General features: G+C 45.2%; 1 protein-coding gene across 33 annotated transcripts in view; it reads left to right on the top strand.

Moving 5' to 3' along the window:
- Positions 1-18,601, top strand: part of si:ch211-214b16.3 — a 68,218-nt gene that overhangs the window by 14,836 nt on the left and 34,781 nt on the right. For 13 of the 33 annotated variants that reach the window (XM_073945109.1, XM_073945110.1, XM_073945099.1 and 10 more), the window contains 4 exons: positions 2,010-2,117; positions 8,153-8,239; positions 10,652-10,762; positions 15,181-17,070. In XM_073945109.1, the coding sequence (XP_073801210.1) occupies positions 2,010-2,117; positions 8,153-8,239; positions 10,652-10,762; positions 15,181-17,070 (2,196 nt within the window). Of the gene's footprint in view, positions 1-2,009; positions 2,118-8,152; positions 8,240-10,648; positions 10,763-15,180; positions 17,071-18,601 lie in introns of all 33 variants that reach the window. The other 20 variants (XM_073945103.1, XM_073945107.1, XM_073945106.1 and 17 more) reach the window with 3 other exon arrangements.

Below are 18,601 nucleotides of genomic sequence, written 5' to 3'. Positions count from 1 at the left end.
AAAGCATTCATAGTGCTTCACTTTTTCCACATTTTCTATGTTACCCAAAACAGTCTACACACTATACCCCATAATGATGAACGAATCACTCCCTGAGAGGACTCATAGTTCCCGAGTCATATTGAAGATTTGTTTATCGTTCAAGAACGACCCATCACTAGTTTCCACCAAAACTCTTCGTTGGGAGCTTTACATAGTTTGGCTGCTATAACCAAACCTTTGTTCACTCGTGCCAATGCTGAGCGTCTGTTTCAGTGGTGCTAGCAGCAAAAATCTTGGGCTGTGAAACATGTATTGTTCTCTGAGTTCACCTTCACTGTCTTTTCCACTTATGGGAGAGTTACAGTGTGGAGAAGCCCCAAAGAAGCGTACCACCCAGACTAGGCATGGGCCGCTATGAGACTCTGATGGTATGATAACCTTGGATAAAAATATCATGAGGCATTGTGATTACTGATTTTAAAATGTTCTTTTTTAAATGTATGGGTAACAAACTATTTTTTTCCTATTGAACACAATATATTTTATTTTACAGAACATTTTAAATATTTTGTAATAGTAAAGATTTCAGGCTAAATAATTCTCTGTATTTGAATTTACCCCCTATATTCGCAACTAGTGCATTATTTAAGGATCAGACATATTGGTGGTGTCCGATACTATATAGTGGACAATATAAAGTGTCAATCAACCCCACAATGCACAGCAATAATGAGTCTACAGCCCATGTACTCTCAACAGCTAGAAAATCCCCACAATGCACCATGAGAGTTGGGCCCTGTCCATACGAACACAAGTCATGGTTTCCGCTACATTCATTCTTCTGTGGCGGGGCGCCACACCAAAATTCATCCGCCACGACTACATTACAGCTTCTTATTCTAAATATCTGGTCGTTTTTTAAATAGCGGGTTAAAATCGCATCGAAACGTATGAAAAGGTAATGAATAATAACAGCGCAAAGTTTTCTGTGACCGTAGTAGTGCTGTGTGTGCTGTTTAATGTGCTGACTGACTGACAGGTGCGTGATGCGTGAGGCCAGCAAACCCGATGTAGCTTTCAGTTATGACGAACACAGTTTCCATAATTATACTGTATTTAAAGATAAAGGTCTGTGGCTCTTCGTATAATGACTTTATCTTGCTGGAGTTTATAGCCGTTTCACTTTACTTCAGGACTCATTAATGCTGCGATCCGCTCCGCCAGTCTATCAGAGACATTCATAAACATTCCTAGCAAATCTAATAAATGTTGGAGACATACTCGGTACATAAACACACTAAATCACACTTCAGCTGCGTTTATTTAAGGGCGCTAAAGAAAATCTGCACTTGAGCAGCGTATATTTGAGGGCGCGCAAAATGTTTTGTGCACGAACAGAGGAAATCGGCGCTCAAGCAGAGATTGACTTGCTTGTAGGCTATTACATGAATGCGATCTTGACTTAATACTGCGTCCATGACATTTGTCAATGAAATAACGCCACATGTAGTGGTAGATCAGTGTAAAATGGACAACAGAGTCTGCCGCCACAGCTGGAAAAAATCCTAGAGGAAACACTGCAAGTATTACAAAAAATGCACTTTTTTAAATGCAGTTTCACTGTTTGTGCACACAAAAATGCTGTGTCAGGTAACTAAAAACTTTCTGAAGACTCCAGTCAGGGTGAAGATTTTCCAAAACTCGGGGTATAGTGGGGTCCTGTGGACAATGAAACTGTTTTTTCTCCTCATGATGTCAGCGTGTGTGCTGTTTTCTCCTTTCTTATTGGACAACACAGCTGGGTTCACACCAAATGAGGCTAAACCCATATGAAGTGTCATTATCATTACATGTTTCTTTGTGTCCTTAACATACATCACAGTGCGTGTTTGTATTTTCATGTGGACAGAGACTTTTAAAAAAATTAACAAATTCCATTTATAAAATGAAATGGCTCAAAATTTGCAAAAGGAGGCCCTGCACCATACTAATGAGAATAATTTATGTAATTGATTCTGTATTAATAGCTGGAAAAGGACCAGATCTCCATTATCTAGCTGTGTGTCTATGAAGAGCAACAACTCTATGGGTCTCCCCCCTGATCTCAGTGATGGAGCTGTCAACTCTGAGTTCCTGTGAGTATCATGGAGTTCCCCTTCGGTTGGGGAACTCCAGTGCTATAAGTGGATTTGATGTTCTAAATCCACGTATGGGAGATTCGGTTCAGAAGCTACTTGTCTGAAAGAGTATTGAACGGGAAATGAAAGCAATGAATTGGCAGCGTAAGCTTGCGCAGGTGTGCTGCATTGCCAATTAACTGAGCATATAAGCACACCAGGTGCCAGCAAACGCTATCCTTTTCGCTTCAGAGACTTTTCTGATCGAGCTTCATGAGGGTTCCTCTTGCTATCTACAGCCACATCGAGCGAATGAGTGTCTCCCGGTCCAGAGCAAGTCCATGCAGCGGCAGACGGTCGAGCTGGGTTTTCTCCCTTGCCTGGCGTCCCTTTGGGTCCGGTCCTCCAGAGCGGTGCGTATTGTTGCAAGGTTTCCTAAAAGAGCAACACAGTCGTGCAGCACGTCCTTTTCAGGATGGCGCTCCGACTGTGCGTTTCTGGTTGTGGGGGTTTCCTGGCTCCGGATGATGGGCACGATCACTGCATTACATGTTTGGGGGTCCAGCATGGCGGTTCATGTCGTCACTGCGATGCCATGACCGTCGCGCAGTTGAGATCGCGGCTAACTTTCGTAAGAGAGCGAGCCACCCCAGTCGCCTCCTGCTCTGCAGTGGGCGCTCGGGCAGATCTGAGGGCTCCAGCAAGAGATAATCCGCCGCCTAAGGGCTCGCGGACCTCTCGCTCCTCTAAGCGCTCCATCCAAGCTTCGGGTGCTGGGAGTGATCCGTCTAATCAGATGGTAGCTCTCACGCTCGCTGACACCGGAGATCAGATGTCCTCCGCGCCATCAGAGGGTGGGCTTTCATTGTCCGACGATGATCCGGACCCGCTCGTCCCCTCTGGGCAAGCGAGCACCGTCAAAACGGATCTTGAAGCGGACTTGTTAGCCATGCTTTCTCGGGCTGCTTCGGCCGTCGGGTTGGAGATGGTTCATCCCCCAGCTCAGCAGCCGGACCGACTAGACGGGTGTTACGTAGAGGACCAAAAGGCGAAGCCTTTGAAGTCTCTCGTCCCCTTCTTTCCGGAAGTGCACAGTAGGCTCACGCAGTCCTGGAGGGCACCTTTTTCTGCCCGTGTTGCGTCCGCCTCCGCCTCCGCCTTCGCCTTCACCACCCTGGATGGTGGAGCTGCCAGGGGGTATGAGGCGATCCCGCAGGTGGAGCACACCATTACAGTCAATCTTTGTCCACGTGGCGCCCCTACTTGGCAAGGTCCGCCCCGTCTCCCGTCCAAAGCCTGTAGGTTATCTGCCTCCCTCGGAGCTAGAGCTTACAAGGCTGCGGGCCAGGCAGCTTCCGCCTTGCACGCGATGGCCACCTACCAGCGCTACAATGCGCAGGCGCTGGCCGATCTGCACGAGGGTGGGTCTAACCCAGGCTTGTTACACGAGCTGCGCACCGCAACTGACTATGCTCTCCGGACTACTAAGTCCGCCGCATGTATGCTGGGGAAGACGATGTCCACACTTGTGGTCCAGGAACGCCACCTCTGGCTAAACCTGGCAGACATGTGCGATGTTGACAAATTTCGCTTTCTTGACTCGCCCATATCCCAGGCTGGCCTGTTCGGCGACACCTTCTGTGAATTCACCCAGGAGTTCAAGGCGGTGAAGGAGCACTCGGATGCGATGGGCAATGTCATCTATCGGCGGGACCGTAAGCCCGCTCCGTCCCCCGCCAAGCCATCCACCTCTGCTGCTCCTCGCTTCGAGCACGCCGGAAGCCGGCAGCCCCTCCTCCAGGGCGCCGCTAAGTCCGGTAAAAGGACTGCTAAGCTTCCCTGAGACAAGCTATCCGGAGAGAAGGAAACTTGCTCTTTCCCAGCTGGAGGGCGGGCCCATATCCCAACGGTACTTTTCAGTGCCACCAAAGATTCGAACAAAGAGCATTTTTCCCTTTTCCCGGATGTCACAGCTCAAGCCCTGCCAGTCTGGGACGCGATGCCTCTCAGCTCGCAGGGTCTGCATGCTCCGCCAGTGGCTCACGGGCACTGGGGGGACGGTTTCCCAGCCCCCAAGCCCCCCCCTCCGGAGTCAGGGTGCGGAGCCAGAGTGAATAGCTCTCCTCCAGCTCTTCTGTGGGACGCTCGCGCTCCCTGGATCAGCACACCCGCTCTGCGCTGCCCCTCCGCGGGTACGTCAACGATTGCTGCGATGACGTCATTAGCGAGGGCTCTGCCTGCCTGGTTAGCGTGGGCCAGCTCCTCGCGGTGGCTCATACACACGATCAGACTCGGCTACGAACTACAGTTCTCGAAACGGCCTCCCAAGTTCCCGGGCATGTATTTCACCAGGGTCAATCCCCTGTCCGCCCCTGTCTTGCGAGAGGAGATTGCTGCCCTTCTGGCGAAGGGTGCAATCGAGCCGGTACCTCCAGCCGAGATGGAGAGCGGGTTTTACAGCCCGTACTTCATCGTACCCAAAAAGAGCGGTGGGACATGGCCAATCCTAGATCTGCGCATTTTGAACCTCTGTCTGCACAAGCTGCCGTTCAGAATGCTTACGCAGAAACGCATCCTCCGATGCGTCTGCCCTCAGGATTGGTTTGCAGCCATAGACCTGAAGGACGCGTATTTTCATGTCTCCATTCTTCCAAGTCACCGCCAGTTTCTGCGGTTTGCGTTCGAAGATTGAGCATGGCAGTACAAGGTCCTCCCCTTCGGGCTCTCTCTGTCTCCGCGGATCTTCACCAAACTCGCGGATGGTGCTCTAGCGCCCCTTCGGCTCGTGGGCATCCGCGTACTCAATTATCTTGACGATTGGCTGATTTTAGCCCACTCTCGGGAGCAATTGACTGCGCACAAAGACGAGGTGCTCCGGCATCTTCGCCTATTGGGGTTGCAGGTCAACTGGGCAAAGAGCAAACTCGCCCCGGTGCAGAGGATCTCTTTTCTCGAGATGGAGCTGGACTCGGTCACCATGGTAGCGCGCCTCTCCGGAGAGCGCGCTCGCCTGCTGCTGAACTGTCTGAGGGAACTCGACAGCAAAATAGTGGTCCCACTGAAATATTTTCAGAGGCTCCTAGGACATACGGCTTCCGCTGCGACTGTCACGCCGCTCGGACTGCTCCATATGAGACCACTTCAGCACTGGCTTCAAGATCGAGTTTCAAGACATGCATGGCATGCGGGCGCACACCGAGTCACTGTTACTGCGCTGTGTCGCCGCACCCTCAGCCCCTGGAATGACCCCTCGTTCCTGCAGGCCGGTGTGCCACTGGGACAGGCGTCCAGTCATGTTGTTGTCTCAACAGATGCTTCCAGCACAGGCTGGGGAGCCATGTGTCGCGGGCATGCAGCTGCGGGCCTGTGGGTAGGTGACCAGCTGCATTGGCATATCAATCGCCTAGAGCTGTTGGCAGTGTTCCTTGCTCTCTGCCGTTTTTCTCCGGTGCTGGAGCAGCAACAAGTATGCGTTTCCCCCAGTGAGCCTAATCGCGCAGTTACTCCTCTGGCAGATCCCTTTGAGAGAAAACCTACTTTCTCAGGAACAAGGCACCATTTGGCACCCTCGGCCCGATCTCTGGAACCTCCACGTGTGGTCCCTAGACGCGAGGAAGACTTGGGTAACCTGCCGTCCATGGTGGTTGATACCATCACTCAGGCTAAATCCCCCTCCACGAGGCACCTACGCCCTGGAGTCTATTCACTGAATGGTGTGTCTCTCGCAGAGAAGACCCCCGATCTTGCCAGATCAGTGTTGTGCTCTCTTTCCTTCAAGAGAAGCTGGATAGCAGGCTGTCGCCCTCCACTCTCAAGGTTTACGTTGCCGCCATCTCCGCTCACCATGACGCGGTGGCTGGCGGCACCGTGGGAAAGCATAACCTCATCATCCGGTTCCTCAGAGGTGCTAGGCGAATTAATCCAACTCGCCCCCCTCTCATGCCCTCTTGGGATCTCGCCCTCGTTCTCACGAGCCTGCGATCTGATCCCTTCGAGCCACTCGACTCAGTATCCTTAAGATTTCTGTCCCTGAAGACAGCTCTGCTGGTCGCGTTGGCCTCCATTAAGAGGGTCGGGGACCTGGAGGCATTTTCGGTTAGTGACTCGTGCCTGGAATTCGGGCCGGATTTTTCTCACGTTATCCTGAGACCCCGCCCGGGTTATGTGCTCAAAGTTCCTACCACTTCCTTTAGAGATCAGGTAGTAACCCTGCAAGCTCTGCCCCCGGAGGAGGCAGACCCAGCCCTTTTCTTACTTTGTCCAGTTCGCACCCTGCGCATTTATGTGGACTGTACTCAGTACTTTAGATCTTCTGAGCAGCTCTTTGTCTGTTATGGCGGACAGCAGCAGGGAGGTGCCGTGTCCAAACAAAGATTATCCCACTGGATTGTGGAGGCCATTTCATGTGCTTATTTGAGCAGAGGTCAGCCGCGTCCCCCAGGAGTGCGTGCGCACTCCACTCGGAGCGTTGCATCCTCTTGGGCGTGTGCACGCGGCGCCTCTTTAACAGACATTTGTAGAGCTGTGGGCTGGGCAACACCCAACACATTCGCAAGGTTTTACAATCTGCGAGTGGAGCCGGTTTCCTCAAGGGTGTTAGGTAACCCTTGGTGATTGAGGAAACAACTCGGTGGGGTGTTGTATTACGCTTGTGATGCCTTTTTCCCTAACACGGAGAGATGTGCACCTTCCTGTCTGTCAGTAAAGTTCCCCGTCGGTGAGCCCTGCAGATTCCTCCGAGGCCCCCAGCACTGACTCAGCGGAGGAGTTACTCGCTGGCCCACTACGTTAGGTCTGCCCGCTGGTCAGCCCGCGTTTTTGGGTATAGGTGCCTGCTATGTGCGATCCCCGCTGGTGATCCCCATATGCTTATTTCCGCCCCCCTGGGTGAACCCGTGCCTTCCCTATCCACTAACCACCTTCTTATGCGCACTCCCCCTCCTTAGGGTTAGTCCATATGTAATTCCATTTTGTCTCCCTATTGGGTGCAGATGGTCTCCGCAGCGTCCTCCTTAGTGGGATTGCACGCTTCCCAACGTACTGTCATATTTCCTAGAATTATCTAGACGCTAGCGACTCCCCAAAAAATATACCTATTCTGTAAAGCTTCTTTTTGAAGTGGGGATAAGTTAGGGCCAAGGGCACGTTGGAGGACCGCGCCTTCCATGATTTGGGTACGTCACGCTTGCCTGACTGCCCTCTCATCGGAGGCGTTGGTAAGGTGCAGTCATTATGGCACTTTCAATGGCTCCCATACGTGGATTTAGAACATCAAATCCACTTATAGCACTGGAGTTCCCCAACCGAAGGGGAACGTTCGAGGTTACAGAAGTAACCCTTTGTTCCCCGAGGAGGGGAATGGAAGTGCTATACTCCGTCGCCATAATGACTGTCCATTAGCTGTTTAAAAGTCTCTTCAGCTTAAAAAGGATGGTGTTTCCTGGCGCCAGGTGTGTTTATATGCTCAGTTAATTGGCAATGCAGCACACCTGTGCAAGCTTTCGCTGCCAATTCATTGCTTTCATTGGCCCGTTCAATACTCTTACAGACAAGTAGCTTCTGAACCGAATCTCCCATACGTGGATTTAGAACATCAAATCCACTTATAGCACTGGAGTTCCCCTCCTCGGGGAATGAAGGGTTACTTCTGTAACCTTGAACATTACTCAATTATCTGCTGTAATGAAACCTAGATATGACATTATTAAAATGCTCAAAATTACAAATCTGGAGTGTAAAATGTTATATGCTGCAAAAGTTTACCCATACACAACTGACACGTTAATTTTATCTTCAGGAAATTACAGTATGCATGTAATATGAGTAAACTGGTTTACAGTATATGCTTGCCTTAACATCAAAATGACTGAAAACCAAATGTTTGAAAACAAATTACCACCAAGGGTAGCTGAAAACTAAATCAAGTAGGAGTCAAAATTATTGATTTATACAAATTATTTAATTCCCCTTCAATTTCTGCTGATGAATTATAAGTTAATGGAAGATAAATTACAAAGTGTAAAACATATTTGTTTTCTTTGTTTCCACTGCAGCAAGAGAAAGAGAGAAGAGTCTTCATTGTCTAGCAGCATGTCTATGAAGAGTGACCACTACATTGATCTCCCCCCATGTAAACTCATGTGAGTATCATAGAGTTATTCAACTATCTGCTGTAATGAAACTTGGATATGGCATTATTTAAAATGTTCATAATTTAAAATCTGTACAGAAACATCTGTGAAATGATATAACCTGAAATGATTAAGTCTACCCTGATTACCCACTTGTATCTTGTACAGTGCATCCGGAAAGCATTCATAGTGCTTCACTTTTTCCACATTTTCTATGTTACCCAAAACATTCTACACACTATACCCCATAATAACAATGTGAAAAAAAGAGTTTATTAAGAATTTATTAATAATAAAAAACCTGAAAAATCTCATGTACATCAGTATTCTCAGCCTTTGCTCAATACTTTGTTGATGTGCCTTTGGCAGCGATTACAGTCTTTTTGAATATGATGCCACAAGCTTGGTACTTCTGTCTTTGGGAATGTTTGCCCATTCCTCTTTGCAATACCTCTCAAGCTCTATCAGGTTGAATGGGAAGTGACAGCCATTTCCAGATCTCACCAGTGATGTTCAATAGGATTTAGGTCTATGCTTTGGCTGGGCCACTCAAGGACATTCATTGAGTTGTTGTGAAGCCACTCCATTGATATTTTGGCTGTGTGCTTTGAGTCATTGTCCTGCTGGAAGATGAACCGTCTCCCCAGTCTGAGGTCAAAAGTACTCTGAAGCAGGTCTTCATTCAGGATGTCTCTGTACATTGCTGCATTCATCTTTCCCTCTATCCTGACTAGTCTTCCAGTTCCTGCTGCTGAAAAACATCCCCACAGCATGATTCCGCCACCACCATGCTTCTCTGTAGGGATGGTATTAGCATAGTAATGAGCGGTGCCTGATTTTCTCCAAACATAACGCCTAGCATTCACTCCAAGGAGTTAAATTTTAGTCTCATCAGAGCAGAGAGTTTAGTTTATGATGGTCTGAGAGTCCTTCAGATGCCTTTTGGTAAATTCCAGGTGGAGAGTGGTTTCCGTCTGGCCACTCTATCATACAGGTCTGATTAATGGATTGCTGCACAGATGGTTGTCCTTCTGTGAGGTTCTCCTCTCTCCACAGAGGAACGCTGGAGCTCAGCCAGAGTGAGCATCGGGTTACTGATCACCTCCATGACTAAGGCCCTTCTCCCCGGATCACTCAGCTTAGATGCCCGGCCAGCTCTAGGAAGAGTCCTGGGACCTAATGTATTAACAATGCGTACACACAAAAACTTTGCGTACGTCAGGTTTCATGCTCACATTTGGATTTACTAAGGATGAAATGAACGTAAGTGTGCGTTGTTCCACGCCAACTTCATGCCTGGTGTACGCACATTTCTTGTGTGTGTTTGTTTTATTTCCATTGGGGACTTCTAGAAGCAGTTGTGTTAAATTGCACTGTACAAAGTATCTTTGAGTCGTGCAATGGCAGCTGACAGCTGTATGCAACGGGTTCATCCGCATTTCTAGTAGCCATTGCTTTTTTGTTGGTTTTTGCCAAAGTAGAGTCATTAGCATATTCATACGGGGGAGGAGGCAGGGGGGGGGGTTTGCGCTCGTGCATGTGCGCTCAGTTTCACGTTAATTTGGATGTACAAAGAGAATATGCGTGGGATTATGCGTACGCACTGTTTTATACATTTGAATTTTTTACTGCGTACGCACATTTACAGTCTTCGTACATGAGGCCCCTGGTTTTTCCTAACATCTTCCATGTATGGATGATGAAGGCCACTGTGCTCAGTGGAACTTTCAGAACAACGGATTTTTTTCTGTCACCTTCCCCAGCCTTGTGCCTCGAGACAATCCTGTCTCGGAGGTCAACAGACAGTTCCTTTGTCTTCATGCTTGGTTTGCGCTTTGACATGCACTGTCAACCCTGTGACCTTTATATAGACATGTGTATGTCTTTTCAAATCATGTCAAATAAACTTAATTGACCACAGGTGAACTCCAATTAAACTGCTCAAACATCTTAAGAATACTCAAGGTTTTTATTTTTGATAAATTTGCACAATTTCAAAAACTCTATTGTTCACATTGTCATTATGGGGTGTTGTGTGTAGAATGTTGAGGAAATAAATAAATTTAATGCATTTTGCTATAAGGCTGTAACACAAAAAATGAGGAAGCGCTATGAATACTTTTCATATGCATTGTATAATGGTAATTCAATGTGACATGTTTGTGACAGGTGAATTTATCTTTGAGAAATTACAGTATGCATTTAATATGCCTAACTGGTATAGAGTATAAGCTTCTCTTAACATCAAAATGTCTGAAACTCATATGTTCTACTTAAAAACTAAATCAAGTAGGAAGCAAAATAATTTCATTATACAAAATATTTAATTTTAGTAACATTTCTGCTGATAAGTTATAATTTAATGTAAGATAAATTACAAAGTGTGAAACTTTTTTTTTTTTAACTCAATGTCCACAGCAGCAATAGAAAGAGAGAGTCTTCTCCATTATCTAGCTGTGTGTCTATGAAGAGTAATCACTCCATGAGTCTCCCCCCTTATCTCAGTGATGGAGCTGTGAACTCTGACTCTGTGTGAGTATCATGTGCATCTACATATTTCAGTCCTCAATATTCCAGTCCCTCTAAATATAATCATGTGGAGTTTACAGTTTAACAGAATAACCTAAAATGTAAAAAAAAATTGTGCTGGGCAACGATTCATTTTTTTTTTGCAATTACATTATTACAATTTCTGTGATTAATTGCGACTTAAATTTGCACGGTGGCGAAGTGGGTAGCACGTTCGCCCCGCAGCAAGAAGGTCCCTGGTTTGAGCTTCGATTGGGTCATTTGGCATTTATGTGTGATGCTTTTCCCTTGTTGGCGTGGGTTTCCTCTAAGTGCTCAGGTTTCCCCCACAGTCCAAAGACATGCGGTACAGGTGAACTGGGTAAGCTAAATTGTCCATAGTGTGTGTGTAAGAGTAAAGACTGATTTATACTTCTGCGTCAAACGCCCGTGTATACTACGGCGTTGACGCATAGCCCTTTGCCGTGGCCGTCGGCATCGCTGACGTGCACCTCTCAAAAAATGTAACTACACGTTGCAACGACGCGTAGCGCAAGCTCTGTGATTGGTCGGCTTGGTAGCGCTGACGAGTCTTGGCGGGACCAAGAACCGCACGAATGGCGCGAGCCTGATGGAGCGATTGTTTACAAGTGTGGAGTCCCGTGAAGGAGCTCCGGATGGAAAGTTTTGTTCTGTGTTTACCTCATGGTTAAAGTTGTTGCACATCCGCCGGTTCCTGCCTCAAAATGAGCGAGTTTGAGACACTTGAACATCCAGGAAGTGTTCAGGAAAAGCAAAACAGCAGTGAAGAAACTCGACACAGAGGAACATTTACACCTCACTGCCCACTAGCGTTTCGGAAGTGTTAATGCAGACCAAAAGAGACAGCACGCAGAAGTATAAATGCACAGCTGCGCGCGTTGCATGCGCCGTGGTTTACGCCGGTCACTTGACGCAGAAGTATAAACCAGGCTTGAGAGTGTATGGGTGTTTCCCAGTGATAGGTTGCGGCTGGAAGGGCATCCACTGCATAAAACATATGCTGAATAAATGGGCAGTTCATTCCACTGTGGTGACCCCAGATTAATAAAAGGACTAAGCCAAAAAGAAAATGAATGAATATTGTACACGGAACTCAATGCTAAACGCTTTAAACAAATAATATGGTATTTTCAGCAGTATTCCATTTAAATATTAACGGTTAAAATATATTTTACATTATGTAATCAAACAAAATATAGAACGCTCCAGTTACTAAAGTAACCCTTGTTCCCCGAAATGGGAACTTTAATGCTATGTGGAAACTTCTACTATGGGGATTTAGTCAGAACCCAATCATCTGAAAGAGTATATAAACGGGCCAATGAGTTGGCAGCGTCAGCTTGCACAGCCGTCGCTACTTGCAATCAATTTTGCAATAAAAGCGCAGCACGTGCTACTGAGCATCCCTTTCTAGCTGAAGAGACTTTTGCGCGCAACAGCTAAGGGGCAATCATTGTGGCGAAGGAACATAGCATTTCCATTTCCCCCCTCGGGGAAGGAGTGTTACTTTAGTCACTGGAGCGTTCCCCTTTGGGAGGGGAACTTGCTATGTGGGAACTTCCACCAGGGCTTGACATTAACTTTTTTGATAACCAGCCACTGTGGCTAGTAGTTTTCCAACATTACTAGCCACTCATCATTTTCCCTAGCCACACTTTTGTTGTGGGGAAGATATATTTTATATGCATAAATTTTACTTTGACATGCTAAATGTCATCGTGATTTAAATATTTTGTTATGTCCACATGCCTTCTCATTCATTTCACTACTTGTGTGTGTTGTGTATTAGCTTTATCAGTGTGCATAAGCAAATGGGTTGTGTCACATAGCAATCAGTCTTTATTTCACGACTTTTCAGGGCTCAAAATTAAGGATTTACCAAATTTATCTTTGGTAAATGGAGGTGTCTGTCTAACCTGCCAGAGCTGAAATCTACCCGCATTTGGCGTGTTGGCGGGTGAAAATGTAAAGCCCTGACTTCCACTATTGGGAAATGTATGGAAAACGTCACAATGATTGAACCTACTTTGCCCCCGATGAGAGGTTATACCAAGCCAATCTTCCAAATTGTTCCCTGACCGTTACTTATCACACTTTAACAGATGTTTTACAGATTTAGATAAATTTAAAGATTAAAATTTTTTGGGAGTCGTAATATGTTTAGTTAACCCCATTGGGGAGACCTGGTGACAAGAAGTCATATGGACTAGCCCAGAGAAGGTGGAGTACACATATGAAATATGATCGTGCATCGTGGCCGAGTAAGCATATCGGATCGTTAGCAGGGATCACACGTAGCGGGCACCTATACCCAGAACGTGGCCTGACCAGCAGGCATACCAGCAAGGTAACGGGCCATCACCTGACTCCTCCTCTGAGTCATCTGCTGGGGGCCAACCCTTTGTTGGTACGGTACTTCCCTTCTGCACACCACCATAACAGATGAAGAGCTGCTCAGATGATCTAAAGCTCTGAGTGCGGTCCACATAAACTCACAAAGCGCGAACTGGACACAGTAATGAAAGGGTTGCATCATGGGCAGCTCTTTCAGGCTCACTACCTAGGGTCTCATGTATCAAAGCTGTGTACGCACCCAAACTTTGCGTACGCCAGGTTTCACGCTCAGAATTGCTCACGTTTGGATTTACTAACGATGAAATGAACGTGGGTATGTGCGCAGCTCCACGCCAACTTCATGCCTGGCATAAACACATTTCTTGTGTGTGTCTGTTTTTATTTCCATTGGCGACTCCTAGAGGCAGTTGTGTTAAATTGCACTCTACCAAGTGTCTTTGAGCCGTGCAATGGCAGCTGTATGAGACGGGTTCATCTGCATGTCTAGCAGGTATATAAGGTTTCCATACCATGCAGTTGACCCGCCAAACATTAAAGCGCAATTTTCAGCAGTCACCATTTTCCCCAATGTAATCGGAGTGATCAACTGCATGCACATTGCTATAAAAGGCACCATCTGAAGATGAATTTTCTAACGTGAATCAGAAACATTTCCATTCAATAATTGAGTGAGTTCATCAGATTCTGGGCTCGAATGTGTCAAAACATGTTTTCATGCGTCTTACGAGCTACGCCACTCACGCTGGTAAAGTCACTTCAAAATTTTACACCTTTACATCGCACTTTTTCTTTTGTAATCCACTCAGTGCGATATTCAGACCCAACTGTGTTAACCGCATCAGCTAAACTCTCCCACTCTATTTTTTTCTTTTGTTGGTAATTCCGGAGAACAAACTTCTAAATAACACAGTTTTTCTCCGGTCTACCTCTTAAAGCAGCACCTCCAGTTCACATTCTGTTCAAAGTTTCTCTTCTTGCTTGCTTTTGGTGACGTGACATCGTGAATAGGGAGAGTTATGATATCCAGGTCCGATTGGGCCAGAGAGGCGCAACTAACTAGACCTGGTCCTGGTTCTCCCTGACCATGCACAGTAACTGCGTGAGCAGGCTCACTAGAGGAAATGCATATTTGCGCATGCCCCGAAGCCAGCTGTGGGCCAGTGCATCCGTGCCGAGGGAGCCCTCGGGACTTTGGACTTTTGGACTTGCCGACTGTTTGTAAATTCAAGACTGCATTTCCTAACGTAAAACTATGTACACTAGATTTCTGATTCTTATGGTCTCTGCATAGCCGAGCACTTCCTATATTAAAAGTGTTAAAATCGCTATTACCTTTGTCAATGTTGGCGTCAACCTAGGGAACTAGGCTAATGCGCGCAGCACCACGACTGACAGAGAGAGCAAGTGCGCACATTGCTGTGTCAGAATCCTTGCTTGTAAAATACGCTTCAGAACGCTTAGTTTAAGCAAATTTTGATTAACGTGATCATGCGTGTTGATCTGAAGAGAATCACTCTCGCTAACCGAATGCGCTGTACTGCATGCGTCCGTTCCCTAAGCAACAAGAGCAAATGCCTGACATCGCCTGTTTGTATTTCTCAAAGTTTTTTAGAATTAAATGTTTAGAGATGGTGTGACAATGTGTACTTAAGTGTGCCTTTGATGCACCCCTTGATGCTTCTTACGTCCTTGTTGCAGCCCCAGTGGCATCGAAATTAGGCACCGAAATTAGGCAAATTATGCTCAATTGATTGGAACATACCGGTTACAAAGGTACCGGTACTATAATGGCACCGGGTTTCGGTATCTAACCCTAGTGGTATATGTTTAAATATAATGGTTAAATAATAAATGCATGTTTCTTCCTAATAATTTTAAATTGTCTTTTGTTTCTATTTTGTCTCTTTGTTCATCCTGATCTTTGTGTGTGTGTGTGTGTGTGTGTGTGTGTGTGTGTGTGTGTGTGTGTGTGTGTGTGTGTGTGTGTGTGTGTGTGTGTGTGTGTGTGTGTTTAAAATCAATTGTTTGTCTTATGTGTCCTACAGATCTCCCTACTATCAGAAACACATCAGTCATTTTAAAACAGAGGCATGCCTGATGATTGATTCTCAACAACTAGTGCATGATGATCTCCAGAGAGTCAAAGACCAGCACAGATTCATCATGAAGATCAAGTACGAGAGCTTATTTGAGGGAGTGAAACTCCAGCAGAATCAAACCCTCCTGAACAGCATTTACACACAGCTGTACATCATAGAGGGAGAGAGTGAAGGAGTGAATGAAGAACATGAGGTGCTGCAGATGGAGAAGAGATACAAGACTCTCCAAGACACTCCAATCAACTGCAATGACATCTTTAACCCTTCAGCTGAAGCAGGAGATGAGGAGAAGAGCAGAGAGGAGAAAGAGCAGATCAAGACTGTTCTCACTAAAGGCATCGCTGGAATTGGAAAAACCGTCTCTGTGCAGAAGTTCATTCTGGACTGGGCCGAGGGAAAAGCCAATCAGGATGTAGATTTCATCTTTGTGCTTCCGTTTCGAGAGCTGAACTTGATTAAAGATCATCAGTACAGTCTTCACACACTTCTGCTGGACTTTCATCCTGAACTTCAGCATCTGGACTCACAGATTTATGAGGAGTGTAAAGTCGTGTTCATCTTTGATGGTCTGGATGAAAGCAGAATCACACTGATGTTTTCAGACTGTCAGAAAGTTTCTGATGTGACTGAAGCTTCATCAGTGAGTGTGTTGATGTCAAACCTCATGAAAGGAGATCTGCTTCCCTCCGCTCTCATCTGGATCACCAGCAGACCAGCAGCGGCCAATCAGATCCCCTCAAAACACATCAGCCTCGTGACGGAGATTCAGGGCTTCAATGACCCTCAGAAGGAGGAATATTTCAGGAAGAGAATCAGAGATGAAGATCAAGCCAGCAGAATCATCTCCCACATCAGAAGAGCAAGAAGCCTCCACATCATGTGCCACATACCCGTCTTCTGCTGGATCTCAGCCACTGTGCTTCAAACCATCCTGAGACAAGATCTGAGTGCAGAAATCCCTCAAACTCTGACTGAGATGTACATTCACTTCCTCCTCATTCAGACACACATGAGAAAGCAGAAGTATGAAGAGAGAGATCCAGAGAAACTCCTGCGGTTCAACAGAGACGTGATTGTGAAACTTGCTGAACTGGCTTTCAATCAGCTGATGAAGGGCAATGTGATGTTCTACGAGGAGGACCTGATTGAGAGCAGGATAGACGTCGCTGACGCCTCAGTGTATTCTGGGATCTGCACTGAGATCTTCAGAGAGGAATCTGTGATTTATCAGAGGAAGGTTTACAGCTTTGTTCATCTGAGCTTTCAGGAGTGTTTTGCAGCACTGTATGTGTTTTACTGCTATTTACACAACAACACTGAGGTGATGAAGATGTTCCTGACAGAAATATACAGAACTCAGAGTAAGAAAGTTTCTCTGGATGTGCTTCTGAAAGGAGTGATGATTGAAGCCTTGAAAAGTAAAACTGGACACCTGGATCTGTTCCTGCGATTTCTTCATGGCGTATCACTGGAGTCCAATCAGAGACTCTTACAGGATCTGCTGAAACACACAGAGAACGACCCAGACAGCATCAAGAAAATAATCAAAAACCTCAAACGAGGACAAAAAAACAACGTCAGTCCTGAAAGATGGATGAATCTCTCACACTGCTTGATGGAGATGAAGGACAATTCTGTGGTTAAAGAAATGCAAGCATTCTTAAAATCTAAAACACAAAGAAAATGTCTTTCTCTTGCACAATGTTCGACTTTGGCAAACATGATCCTGATGTCAGAGGAGGTGCTGGATGAGCTAGACATTAAAAAGTACAACATTAAATCAAAAGAAGGTCGATGGAGACTGATACCCGCTGTGAGAAACTGCAGAAAAGCTCTGTGAGTATAAATATTAACATGCACAGTAAAAGCTCCCATGTTAAATAATGGCAGATCAGCATTGAACAGACATGGATTAAGTTTCAGCTTGAAACCTTCCATTGAATTTTAATAAGGAATGCACTCTCAAATAATGTTATTCCAATGATAAAAACTGATGTCAAACATATTGTAGTTCTGAAGATAATGAAATAAGTAAAAAATGAATTATGGGTTGATTGAGCATTAATTATGAACACTTGAGGCTCTATTTTAATGATCTAAGTGCAAAGTCTAAAGCGGATGTCACAAAAGCACCAAGGATGTGTCCGAATACACTTTTTTTTTTTTTTGCTATTGTAAGGATGGAAAAAAAGGACGGTGGTCTAAAAAGGTTGTGCTCATTCTCGTAATGAGTTAAGACCAATCAGAGTCTTATCTTACATTATTTTTAGAAATTAATTGCATGGCACATTTGTTATTTACACATCGCAGACTTTGTAAGTGAAAAAACTGAATGCTTCACTAGCTAAAGACAATCTGTGCGGAGATTTAGGTCATCTACAGTGCAAGCCTTTTCTGTTTTACCTCTTCCTTTCAACCAAAGATTCAGGAAAGAGTGGTGGACGCACTACATCAAAGACATCCACTACATATTTAATTTCATAATTTTGTTTATTATACACAAAGATTTGTTTCAAAACTATTTCTAAATTAAGTTCTAATTTCCAGCAGACGAATAAATGAACAATAGTAATAAAGTGTTGTTGGAAACACGTTTTATATTCCTATTATTGTATTCCTATTCCTATGCCTCTTTTGGTGATTTTTTTTCTGTCAGATATGACAGATCTAAACAAAAAACTAATAAAACAGAAATAAAGATGCACATAATAAATGCTGCTACTACTACTACTATTACTATTAATAATAACATTAAGCAAATCCAAATTGTTATGAATAAACTGACCACAATAGAGCCGGATTCCAGATATTTGTGTATTGCTGTACATCCCTGTATGTTTATTAAGCAATATGTATGTGTGTTTTGAACCCACGTAGGTGCATAACGTGCTCTTTGAATAAAAAATTAAAAAAAAACTGTGCTATTGACTTTATATAAGCTTTAAGTTGGTCAATGGTGTGGTCTATTTCATTTCCTTCAAAATAGCAAAACGTTAACAATATCATATCAAACCTCCTTTTCAAACCTACACACCCATGAGTGCACAAAGCAACATGGTGCAAAACATGAATATGACACCTCCACTGTTCTGAAAATAGCAAAAAAAAAAAAAAACGTGTGTCACACTTAGCAAACTATTGCACTGAGTGTATGATAGGACCTTTGCTGTAAACAAGCAGAATCCATGAAAAGACTACACAAAAAACACATAAAACATGAAAACACAAAACTACAAGTGACTTCAGTTATAGCCTTGAGCCTGGATCACATTGTGATTTCAGCACAAGTTTTTTCATGTGAGACAAATTTTGGAAACCCTAAAAGATTCCTATAATCCTAGTATAACTGGGGCCTGTTTCAGTAAGG

Source organism: Danio rerio, chromosome 3 (assembly GCF_049306965.1).
Source record: "Danio rerio strain Tuebingen ecotype United States chromosome 3, GRCz12tu, whole genome shotgun sequence".
In the NCBI taxonomy this organism is placed as follows: domain Eukaryota; kingdom Metazoa; phylum Chordata; class Actinopteri; order Cypriniformes; family Danionidae; genus Danio; species Danio rerio.
Note: the sequence above shows the minus strand (reverse complement) of the source record. Positions and strands in the feature narration are given on the sequence as shown.